Source organism: Gymnoscopelus microlampas (assembly GCF_963454915.1).
Source record: "Gymnoscopelus microlampas genome assembly, chromosome: 6".
In the NCBI taxonomy this organism is placed as follows: domain Eukaryota; kingdom Metazoa; phylum Chordata; class Actinopteri; order Myctophiformes; family Myctophidae; genus Gymnoscopelus; species Gymnoscopelus microlampas.
Window position 1 is genome coordinate 47,238,049 of NC_139943.1, and position 12,924 is coordinate 47,250,972.

At 40.6% G+C, this 12,924-nt stretch overlaps 1 protein-coding gene across 1 annotated transcript; it reads right to left on the reverse strand.

Moving 5' to 3' along the window:
- Positions 1-711: 711 nt before the first annotated feature.
- On the reverse strand, positions 712-8,440 carry nts (neurotensin; the record flags this gene model as incomplete). Its single annotated transcript, XM_084059604.1, has 4 exons — positions 712-864; positions 2,492-2,701; positions 6,945-7,006; positions 8,377-8,440. The coding sequence occupies 4 exons, from the start codon at positions 8,438-8,440 to the stop codon at positions 712-714; spliced, it is 489 nt and encodes a 162-aa protein (XP_083915730.1).
- Positions 8,441-12,924: the final 4,484 nt, after the last annotated feature.

The window sequence follows — 12,924 nt, forward strand, 5'->3', positions numbered from 1 at the left end:
GTGCCTTGGCCGTTTGGCATAGCCCTCTACCATTTTGCCAATTTTCGTAAAAAGTTACCACACGGTTATGCCAGTACAGAAAATACGGCGGAAGAATAGTGAAAGCCAAGAGATGCAAAGAGGCTTCGAGCCTATAGGCCTCGAACCCTCAATAAGTACAAATGTCTTGCTCAAAAGAACGACAATGTCATTTTTGAGAACTTGGCAAGCTTCAAATACTGTGTAGCAAAACATGAAAAGCAGTTATGAGTACAAAATGTCAGTGTGTGCTCTGAAAACAGATGTGTCCCTGTGTCATGATGATAAGCTTCAAAGCTTGTATCCAAAGAAAATATAAAGTCTCTTCACACTGGTCTTGAAATACATATCCTTTAATTACAACCAAGAGAAAATAAATATACTGTGCGGTGAACAAATATCGTAAATAAATATAATCTCTCAAGAAAGATACACATTTCTGCTTTGCTGCTTCAGGTTCTCCTTTTATTTACAAGGAACCACATGTCAATGGTGCAGGAATGCAGGCAGATCGACGACCCTCAATGCCAGACACACAATCGAGAAGTGCGAATGGGAAAGACAACATACAGTAGGGGAGAAAACATTGCCTCTACAAGGGGAGAAGGAAAACCAATAAAGCATTGCCACTTATTCACATAATGTATAGCCTCCCTCCACGTCACCCCGCATCTACGCAGCAGCCGTTGGTCGTCAGTAAAACGTACTTCGCTTAAGAATGTACGGTCTCCGGGACTTGCCATTGTGCGCCGCTTGCCTCTTCAAAATGTACGGCGATTTCCTCTTGAGCGGAACGTTGATGCTCTGCTCACCGTCCTCCATGTATTCCTGAGAGTCACGCAGTGTCTGTAATAGCAGCGTCAGAGAGACAGGTGTGGGAGGAAAGAGCACAGACAAAGTGTTATTGTCATGTCGGGTCATATCCGTTACATTTTAGATTAATCTAATGTTTTTCAAGAAGTATTAAAATAGACTAAATCGATTAGTCTGATCCACTCAAGACCCGTTTCATATTTTGTCGTACAACAGTGTCACGAAAAAATCGTTAAAATAACAGATCTACTGTACACACTCACAACGCGGTGCGCCGCCAGGTTGAAAGTGGCAATTTCAAAATCAACTATTTTTGTAATCTATTACATTCGTTAACCCATTCAATCCAGGAACGCATCTCTGTCATTTTAGATTTCTTTTGGCTATTCAAAAATAGCAGATCTACAAGCTCATAGCGCGGCACCGAGTGCCGCGCTATGAGCTTGTAGATCTGCTATTTTTGAAAAAGATGGTGAAAATGTTCACGATTTTTCAAAAATAGCATATCTACAAGGATTGAATGGATTAATCGATTAACTGATGCACCCCTAGTATCATGCACTGTGGAAGGATGGCAGGCCAGGTTTTGCTGTAGAGTGACGCGGGGCTAATGGTTGGCAGTGCCCATGTCTATGTTGCAGCGCTGTGATTAAACGATTGCTCCACTCAGCTCCTCCATGCATGGCGAAAGCAGGTGTTCATCGTTCAGTCGCTGTGAAAGGAGCCCTTGTCCCCTGTGTAAAGAGCTGATAAGTAAAATGAAAACGATGTTGGAGTGGGACAGAAGAGGAGGAGGAGGAGGAGGAGGAGGAGGGGGAGGAATCTAATGAGGTGTGTTTGCTGCTTGCAAAACGATGGATGTGCCCGTAGGCTACAGCTGCAGTGCTGGCCAGCATTTTTACACAAGTACCCGCTATTGATTTTGTGTATCTGTCACTGCTTGTTTTGTTTGTGTGTTTCTACCAGCATCAGCACGATGCTATCAGCGGTGGAAAAAAGTACTCACATTTTCTACTTAAATAAAAGCATCAATACTGCAATGTAGAAATACTCTGGCGCAAGTAAAAGTCCGGAATTCAAAATTTACTTTGAGCAAAGGTGCAAAAGTATTGGTATCAAAATGTACTTAAAGTAGGCTACCAAAAGTAGAAAGTACTCATGCAGAAAACTAGTTTTCAAATGTATAAAAACATCTTTTGAAAATAGCAGATCTGCAAGCTCACAATGCGTCGTATCGCGACGCATCGTGAGCTTGTAGATCTGCTATTTTCAAATGGCCCAAATGTATAAAGGGCTGAAGTGGTTAATGTATGTTTTGTAATAATAATAAAAATCTACAAAGTAACTAGTGACTAAAGTTTTCAAATAATTGTAGTGGATTAAAAGCATAAAACTTGTCACTGAGATGTAGTGGAGTAGAAGTAAAAGTACTGAAAATTGGAAATGCTCCAGTAAAGTAAAAAATACCTCAAAATTGTACTTAAGTACAGTACGTGAGTAAATTATTCTTAGTTACTGTACACCACTGGATGCTATCAATGCAAACGTGGTTGGGTTCACAGTGTTGTGAATACAGCTGAGAGTGTCACTATGAAATGTCTGTCTTTCTGTCTGTCTGTCTGTCTGTCTGTCTGTCTGTCTGTCTGTCCGTCCGTCTCACCCTGTCCTCGCGGGGTTGCAGCACTCTGCAGATGCGCTGCAGGTCGTAGAGTCCCTCCAGTGACTGTCCCCTCCCCTCGTTCAGCTCCTCCTCTTCCTCCTCGCCGCTCCACGCCTCCTGCCAGGGCATCCTCAGGCCGCTCACCAGCCTGCACAGGTTGGCCAGCGACATGCGCCAGTACGGGGCGCCACTCTGTTTGTTCTGCTTCATCTGTTGGAGGAGGGAGGGAAGTGGGGAGGTGTAGAGTTTATTGGCAAGTTAATCTTACTAGACCATACCCGTCGGGGGACATGAGCACCCAAAGTGCGTCATGGTCCACTTGTTTCACGGATGTTCCGCTTGTTTCACGGATGTGGCAACACCCGCGCTTGATGCACGAACATGATTTGGCAACTGATTTGGTTGCCAAAAAACGCTAATAAACAGCTGACATTCGGGGCAAAGTGAAAAACGGGCTTCGCTGTTCAGTGCACATGGTAATGGTCAATGGCTGTGTGCAAATGCAGATCAATTGCTCCAGCCACTGAGGAGAACCGGCCAAAAGAGATTTTGGGGACAAACAGACAGAGCTTTGTGATAATTAATTTAGAACTAGCAACATATTACAGGACCCACATTCAGTGGAGAGTTAATTGGCATTCTTCTCTTAAATAATCATACTGGGCTCACAGGAAACCTCTGAACGTTGTACTATATACTATTGGTTATAATATGTTTGCTGTTGGATGCAGATTTTTGTTAATCTATTCTCTGGTTGTACTTGTTACTACCAGTGACTCTGGATAAAAATGACAAATAAATTCAGGAAGCATTTGAAACTTTTTTCCCACTTAGCCATAAAGAGAGGTACTTGCCACCCTATAGGGAAAAGCTAAAAAATTGTGATCATCAATACAGTTTTGAGCTGTGTGAGGAGAAGCATAGTGAATCAAACTCATTGTAAAAGGAACCAGCAGCTAGTTCTATTGACAGGTTGATGCTCATTCAAGTCGAAGGCTTTTCCTATCAGCAGAACTTCTGCATGTAACTGGCTTTGTGTCAACTAATCCTTGAGCAAGACCCTTGTCTCTGCCGTCATACATGCAGTGAATATATGTGGATGAATGCAATGCACATCATTTCGTGTTTTGAAAAAAGGCTCTATAGAAACGCAGACGTATTACATTCACATGCACCGGAGTCGGCCTTGAGCACCCTGACTTAGAAGTGGAACGTGAGTCAGGGCTAACCTTGTTTCTTTCTCAGAATTATTCCGTTCTAACCTCATTTGAGTGCATGATTCGACAGTTCAGGGCCTCTGTGCTTGGGTGTCTTGTGTGTGCGTACCAGTGGTGTAAAGTAACTTAAGTACATTTACTCAAGTACTGTACTTAAGTACACGTTTGAGGATTCTTTTTTACTTTACTGGAGAATTTCCCATTTTCTTTTTTACTTTTACTTCTACTCCACTACATCTCAGAGGCAAATATTGTACTTTTACGCCACTACAATTATTTGACAGCTTTAGTTACTAGTTAATTTGCAGATTTAGATTATTATCACAAAACATACATTAACCACTTCAGCCCTTTATATATTTCGGCCATTTGAAAATAGCCGATCTACAAGCTTGTAGATCTGCTATTTTCAAAATATTTTTTTTTTCATTTTGAACCTGTGAAATGGGACATTCTGCACAATAAGCACTTTTACTTTTGGTACTTTAAGTACATCTTGATACCAATACTTTTGTACTTGTATTCAAGTAAATTCTGAATTCCGGAATTTCACTTTTAGCAGAGTATTTCTACATTGCAATATTATTGATACTTTTACTTAAGTAAAACATGTGAGTACCTTTCCCACCACTGGTGCATACTGTATGTGTTGTTCACTGCACACTACAGGCCCTCAGGCGTCACGCAGAGAACGACAGAGAGGGTCGAGAGGGAAAAAGGAAATTGATGCTTCATGGAAGACAGTACAGTACAGACCCTCCAAACCCCATCTCACTGTGTTCTATTTGTGGGCCGCCAAGGAATAGATTCTCTCGCCTCTGACATCACACTTGAAAAGAGCACAGCCTATCGAATCACGGATCTTGCAAAAGACTGTACTGAACCAAGAGACATTAGTTTAAGTAACAATACGCCAGAGAGACCCCCCCCCTTCCCAATGCTGACATTTACATCTTAGATTTGACAGTATAGCTCCAAATGAGGCCTTATCACAGGATCGAGGAGATGAGGTGTGTCCTTTAATTGTACTGAGGAGGGTGGTTTATCAGGGTCCCGGGCTTTCCCTCGTTGCCAGTTAATTGTTATCTCTGAGGGCCCAGGATGAAGGATTAATGCACCTCAGCATAGTCCCCTATAGGGGCCCTACTGCCATTACAAATGGACCCTGTCTTTGTGCGTATTGAATTTTCTGTCACTTGCTTGGCTTAGAGGCTGTTACCGTGCCTGTCAGAGCCTTAAGCTACTGGCAAGCTAGTGAACCAAGCTCTGGTCATTTGGCATGAGCTGCTTAGTGAGGTTCTCCTTTTCTCTCCTGGCGTTTTGCCGTTAAGATTTGCAATGCAAGCATTAAGCAGGTGATTGCTGAACTGAATGTTAAAAACATGCAATAGCTAAGGTGTGCCTCTAGAATGTTTACGTATGACAAACATGTATACAACTACTACTACTACTACAGTCTTAATCTTGTTGACTGAGACTAAGACTAAGACTAAATCCGAATTTGCTGTCAAAATGAACACTGTACTACTACTACTACAAATACTAATAATAATAATATTAATAATAAGGACATTATGAATAACCTTGACATATTGCACAGTGTTTCTTTTAAGACATTATTTGTAAAGATGTCTTGCACTTTAATGCAATAAATAAGGATTGAATTTATCTATAATCAGTAAAAAATCTCAAATTGTCTTTTCAATATAGATAATCAAACAGGTGCCAATGATGTACAAATGCCTAGATATCAGTACCACGAGAACAAGTGATCAATCAATGTCACGAAGGCTTTTGGACACTGGCAAATAGAGAGAAAACTGTCTCCTATAAAGCTGTGCTCTCTCCTATCTGAAACACTCCATCAGTCAACTGGCAATTTATTATTCTTTCCTCCACCACATCCCCCCATGGAAACCCTCCCCTCTGCAGCAACAGTGAATCACAGCACTGATTCGTCACCATCAGGCTGTGTGAGACGTCCCTTGACGTTCATCAGCAGAGGAAAGGAAATTAGAGGAGATGAAAGGAGACAAGAGTTGGCGTTGGTTCGCAAACATTTTCATGTCAAGGACATGAATTACATGTACTATAGGCCACGGACCCCCATCTGTAAAGGTTTTGTGCCGGGGCGGGGAGGGACCCCCATAAGAGAAGATTTCTGTAAAAAAATGTGAAAATAGCAGATCTACAAGCTCACAACACTATACAATGCGACACGTGGAGGAGATTGGCTATTTTAACCAGTTTTAACCAGTTTAACCACTTTAAATCAGTTTAAAGTGGTTAAACTGATTTTGATGCTATATTAACTCCAACTGCCGGGGACCCCCTGGAATTAGCTCCCAGTGAAAGCGAGAGATTGGATTGGCCAATATGTCATCTGCAGTGCCATCTGAATCCTATTAGCCGAGGCTATCCATCCCTAGACACCACCGACTCCACTCCCATCCACTTCATTTCCCTAGCTCGCCTTGAGTGTCCGCTGGTGCATTGCGCGTGACAAACGGCAACAACAGGTAATAAAAGTTAGCCTATAGGCCCACACAGTACTTGGGTGACTTACTCGTCAATTAATTTTCATTTGGCACTATAATTGACGCTGGGCTGTGAGAGTTTACTTATAATGCTGGGTTTTTATGAGTGAGTGGAATTACTTTAATGGACGTGACTGTGAGCGCAGTGCTGTGTGCGTGTGCATGCGTGTGCATGAGTGTGCGTTTGTGTGTGTGTGTGTGTGTGTGTGTGTGTGTGCGTGTGTGTGTGTGCGCGCGCATGCGTGTCCGTGCATGTGTGTGCGTGCATGTGTGTGCATGTGTGCGTGTGTGTTTGTGTGTGTGAGAGAGAGAGAAATTAGAATAATAGTAGAGAGAGATTGTATTAATTTCCAAATGACTGTTCTGACTGTGACAAGTCACTATACCGTAGGTATCACATACTGGCTAAAATACTATAAAATTGCCATAGCAATATCGTGAAAGATAATATAACTGTAGACACCCTCGTGCACCTGCTGCATCATGAATAAACCTGTGAGACCAATGACTAACAGGCTACATCTATATCCAGACAGCATGAAAGAACACCTGGGCGGCAGAGGTTGAAGGCGATGGCCACGAGTATACGTGGGAGTTCCCTCTTTGATCTCTTTTTTTTTTCGTCCTTCTTTTAATCAATAAAACATATGTCACAATTACACCAGTCATTCTGGTGTAACAGCTGCAACAAAAATGTACCTTAGAAGTGAAGAGACCACTCAGGAGCTCCTCGTCTAACGCCCGCTGTTCCTGGTCCGCATCTGTTAGGCACAGATCAAAGAGTTACATACAGTCATGCACATTCTCTGGGGAAGAAACGTGGTTTGGCTTGGCTGTTTTCCAAAACATCCTAGAATACAGCAATATATCAGTTTCATTGTATTGTATGTTTCAATCGATACTGTAAAAGTGGAGCGCTGTTATGGATATAACAATGCAATATTTATCCAAAAGAAACACATATTTGAATGCTGTTCTGCATTATCAAGTCTGTTCATGTATTGCCCTGTTAAGTCATTCTTGAATTTTAAGCCAAAAATATAAAGCCTAGCTTTGGATTGTTTTCTATAGTAATCTATTCTTAATCTCAAATTCCACCATCCACTTCCAGTTGCCATGGTTCTCTACTTGAGGGCCTCGTGCAGTAAAACAAACACAACAACAAGGTGACATGCCATGCTGTATATTTGGGTAATTATTTGCTTTTCTTGTTGAGTTCTCAAAATCCAAGTGTGTGCCATAGGATTTAAATTACTTTTCATTTGTAAGGATACTCAATACAGCCTGGTGTTTACACATCTAGTGGGCTTTGTATTTTGAATAGATATATTATCTTTAGTGGGAGTAGGATAGAAGACCAAAACCCTTAATAGTTGTGCTGTTATCACAATGCTCAATAAAGTACATTAGAGACATCCTCTTTTTAATGCAAATTAGTATAAAAAGATGTTTTTCTGTAATGCGGCTGTCTTATATCTTTTGGGTGCAAATCAGTGGAAGAATGACAATGGAGAAATCTTGCACACATGTGTGTATTGATCAAACACAGGAGACAGGAACTTATAGACTAGAATTAAATCAAGTGGGAGAATAAATTAATAACCTTACATTGCTAACTATACAAAGACGTAGTTGTATTTATTTATTTTATTAAATTAACTTTTTTTTACTATTTACTTACTATTGTAGAATATATGCAGTATTGTAAGATGTATGTTCTTTCTGTATTGTCTGTACGTTTTGTCTTTTTAAATGCTGACCCTGGGAGCTGCGCTCCAAATGTTGCAAATAAAGTATCTCTCTTAGTTTTAACGTTAAATAGAGGTCTCACCTCAAACGCTTGGCTGCCTCATTGTGGCAATTTCTATATTAAGACAGGATTATGCCCTGTTGTACTGTAATGTTTGTAATTGGTACGTTTTAAAGGCATGCTGAGGGTAAACTGTGACATGACATGTGGAAGCACCTGTTGCACGTTTTACTCTCATGTGAGAGGTACAATTTTTTTCCCCCTCCTGACCTTTGAGCATTTTTCTCTCATTTCATAAACATTAGTCACAAATGGCCAGTGAAATCCTTATGTGTTAATTTAACTGTGAGAGTGTAAAAAAATAAGGGTCGCATGTCTCACCTGTGCAAAGTCCTCCGCATGTGAAACAGAGTAGGAGCACGCATGCCAGCTGATGTGCCTGCATCTTGGTAAATAAGACAGAGGAAGGAGAACGAACACAATTCCACCCTGAAAATCCCACACTGTCTGTGTAGGAATCTTTAGTCCAAAAGTTGTGGCTCAACAACACTCAGAGAGCTAAAGAGTGGGAGGAGAGAGAGAACGTGTGCACAGCGCTGATCCTTCTTCTGTTTCTTCCCCTTCTTCTCCTTCTTCTTCTTCTCCTTCTTGTTCCGCTTGTCCTTCTCTCCCAGCACCACTCAGGGTCCCCTTCGTCTTCCTGCTATGTGGTGGACTGGTGGTAAAGTGAAGTGCATTGGGCTCCATTCCCTCAGTATATAAGAGCCTACGTGATGTCATGAGGACCACTCTCTCTCATCATCACCTCCCCCCCACCCAGCCCCCATCCCTCCCCTCCAATCCTGTTGATCCATCTCTCCATCGCCATCTCTCTCTGTCTGTCAGTGTCTCTCTCTCTCTCTCTCTCTCTCTTTCTCTCTCTCCAAATCGTCTCTTCCCCCTTGTGCTGTGTCATCATTTCATCAGACGTCACTTTGGCATCACAACTTGGGGTAAGGGTGTGCGTCAGGTAAAATCTATATACGGTGTATGTGGTTATTATTACAACGTATGAATATCCTTGCTTCGTCATCGGTTGACTGTCAGAGATGGTGTGGATATTGTGTGTGAGGTGGGGTGGGGGGATCGCGGCAACACTCAACCTTTGTGTTGCTGTTTGGAGTGGAAGTTTTTATTCCAGAGATTGACATTGACAATGTTTTGTTGCCAATTCCATTTCCATTTCCTGGTCATTTTGGTATGGTGCAGGTTTGGATTGGAGTTGAAAAACAGACCTTGTTGCATTTTGTCAAATATAAATAAAAATGTGCCCCTGGGTTTGTTTATGACGGGGCAACATCGATTTAACAATGAACTGCTTTCAGCTTGAACTGGTTGAATGCATGTTAACCCATTTTGGGCGGGAACCCCTATTTATTGCTATACCTTTCAAGATGGGAACCAATTTTGGGGTTCCTGTTGCTATGTACAGTACATTTTTTGTAATTTTTTAATACATATTTGAAGTTTTTCAGAAAACTTAGGTCAGGATTTAGAAGGCGTTTTTAGAATGGGCCTCAGGTCTAAATGGGTTAATCAATGGCATGAGAGGGGCACTAATCACTGATCAGAGATGACAAACAGTTTCCAAAAGTATTAACTTACTTGACAAGCCTTTGTGTTTTCATTTGGTCTTTTGAGTTCAACAAAAGATCATCACAGCCTATTCACATGTGTATAACCAAAAACAATGAAATGTGTGTTTTTGCTATACATTTTTGAATAATAAGAGTTTGTTCTCTTCCTTGACTCCTTTACTGTGCTCAGACATGACAGACATGCAAAAGCCATTTAGTTTTCAACCGCTGCATTCATTTGATCCATGTCATTCTGACACCATAAATCATGACAGATTTTTTTAAATCCTTCCTCTATTTAAAAATAGCTTCACTGTTCCTCTCAGGAAATATCTTTCATACTGTAGACTTGACGTGTCCACTTGATGACCCCAATGGCATTTTCAACCTCTTGCATCCTCCTATCTCCGGACATCCACAGCAGGTTTCTCGTCTTAATTCAATAGCACAACGTATCATTTTGTGTCAAAGTGCACATAATGTAATGAAATCTCTGCCTGTTTTGCTTCCTTGAACAGTAGTACGTCAGAACTGTCAATGATTGTTTGGAGATGTGTTCTGATAAAGTGTAAGCCTCATGGTTGCTCTCTAAATTGGTTAATTCAAAAATGTATCAGTGAAAATACAATATTTATGTCCTGTTTGTTCTGTGTACAAGCTCATTGGGTCCCTTAAGGATAGGCCCTTTCCACTTTTTTAATGTAACACTTGAGAGTTTCTTTCTCCTATTCTGTAATTACTCCAATAAGTTTACATCTGTTTATGTCTTAACCTAGAGGGCACGTTCATGTGAATGTGGAACAATGCAAAATTGACATCAAGTTAACTCTGTGTGTAAAAAGTACATGAATAGAGCTGTAATCATCCTCAAGCTTAATTCACAGAAACCAAAAAATGCTTAATTTAATCTATACCCATTTAATCACAGTGGTATACACTTGTGGAATACTAGTGACTTTTATTACCACATAAGTGACTTTTATTACCCCAGAAAGAGTTGTGTTTAATCTTCCTCCATTATAGTGAGTTCTACAAAGTCATTATTGATTTATCAGTGACGTATATTTGGAGTTTTATATTGCATGTAATTTGACTAGCATTCTCTCCAGATCATAATTATGGCCTGTATTTTGCTAATGTGTGTTGTGTGATGGCCTGTTGTCTGGCTGTCCATTTAACATTGCTATCTACAGTTTGTGTTCCTACACAGAGAATTACAGAAAGCCAGGTATAACTGCAGCCAGGTGTGTGCAGATTCTTGTTGGTGTGATACTGATAAAGGGATAACCCCAGAATCATTGTGCTGCTTTCTAGTTTGTACACTCTGTACACTCTGTCTGTCTGTCTGTCTGTCTGTCTGTCTGTCTGTCTGTCTGTCTGTCTTTAGATATGGCCTGTCAATAAATTGTTGTGTATTGTCTTTTTTTAACTATAATTATTCAATAATTATAATTATTCAATTATTATAATAGAATAATATATTATGTCAATAACAACATTTTAAATACTTAATCTTGTTGATGATAGAGAGGGGGTAAATTAACTGATATGACACTGGCCTATTACTGTTATTCAAGTTTCAGCCTATACCCTTGTTGAGTTAGTGATAAGTATCTCTCATTATACAACAGGTAGTTCCGACCAAGCAATCTGATTGGTTGAAATAGCTTTCTAGCCGTGCTTCAAACCAGCATCATAGCACGGGCCTAATCACATTAATAAATCACTCCGCAGTGCAGTCCAGTCCGCACCTGATTAGACCATTATATGGCACAGCTGTGCTGTGAAGTCACTCTATCCCACGGTAGGAAAACAAACAGACAGTAGCCTGACCCACCGCCGCCACCGGAGAACAAACAGCTATGCAAAATGGACTATGTTGTTAATTTGGTGGATTTACGGTTGATCAATGGTTAGAAGGTTATAAATATCCTCCTGTGTAAAGTAAAATGACTCCCATTTCGTTAACAGTCCAGTAGGCTATATGCTCCGTCGTACGACCGTGTCACGCGGCCAAAATAGCCGATCTACAAGTTCGCGACGCGTTGTCAGCTTGTAGATCAGTTATTTTGGCCGCGTGACACGGTCGTACGACGGAGCATACAGCCTACTGGAATTCATTCCACTGCGCAAGCATTGATAGCTCAGCTGTGTTGATGAGACGGTGCCTCAAACTCAAAGCACTGCTACAGGGACTATTTAATGTCTCTCAGTCAAAAACTCTTCTCTTTACAGGGAAACGGACAATAGCGAAACATTTTTATTATTAATTGCCCCACAATATGAATACCTTTGGATGTGTTTTGTTGGTAACTGTTGTATAATCGCAATATTACACTCGAGGGTGTGCTTTACCTTACATTATTGGCACTTCAGTGATGCTGGCGGAACTCGGCTTCGCCTCGTTCCTGACCGCATCACTGGCGTGCCAATAATGACGGTAAAGCACACCCTCTCGTGTAATATTGCTTAATTCATCGCCAGTGGAGCACCTTGGCTGTGTGGCCTACATCACTGTGACATCAAAGTCAGCGTCGTTGGTCCTTAGGAATCAGTGGTGTAAAGTAACTACGTTTTTACATTTACTGTACTTTTTTTTTTTACAGTACAATTTTGAGGTATTTTTACTTTACTGGAGTATTTCCAATTTTCAATACTTTTACTTCTACTCCACAACATCTCAGGGTCAAATATTATTAGTCACTAGTTACTTTGTAGATTTTGATTATTATTACAAAACACAATAACAACTTCAGCCCTATATATATTTCAGCCATTTGAAAATAGCAGATCTACAAGCTCACAATGCATCGCATCACGACGCATTGTAAGCTTGCAGATCGGGTATTTAAAAAACATTTTGAATACATTTTGAACTTGTGAAATCGGACATTCTGCACAATGAGTACTTTTACTTTTTTGGTACTTAAAGTATATTTTGATGCCAATACATTTGTACTGAAGTACATTTTTCTTCTACTTCTACTTGTAACAGAGTATATCTACTGTACATTGCAGTATTGATACTTTTACTTTTCCCCACCACTGTTAGGAATATGATGTGAATTAGAATATGAAGTGCTTAGTAACTTTTCCTCCCAATTCTGACTGTTAATTGTCTTGTTGTAACCACCAGGGTGAGCCACTTGACAGGCACAATTCCCTCTGCATGAGCAACCTGGTAACTTAAATTTAACAATATTGTCAAGTTGACACAAGTTTGCATACTTATGAGTGGGTGAAATTATGTTTTAGTGCACGCCCACGAATTGTACATTTTAAATAAGAATAAGAGTAAGAATATCAAATAGGC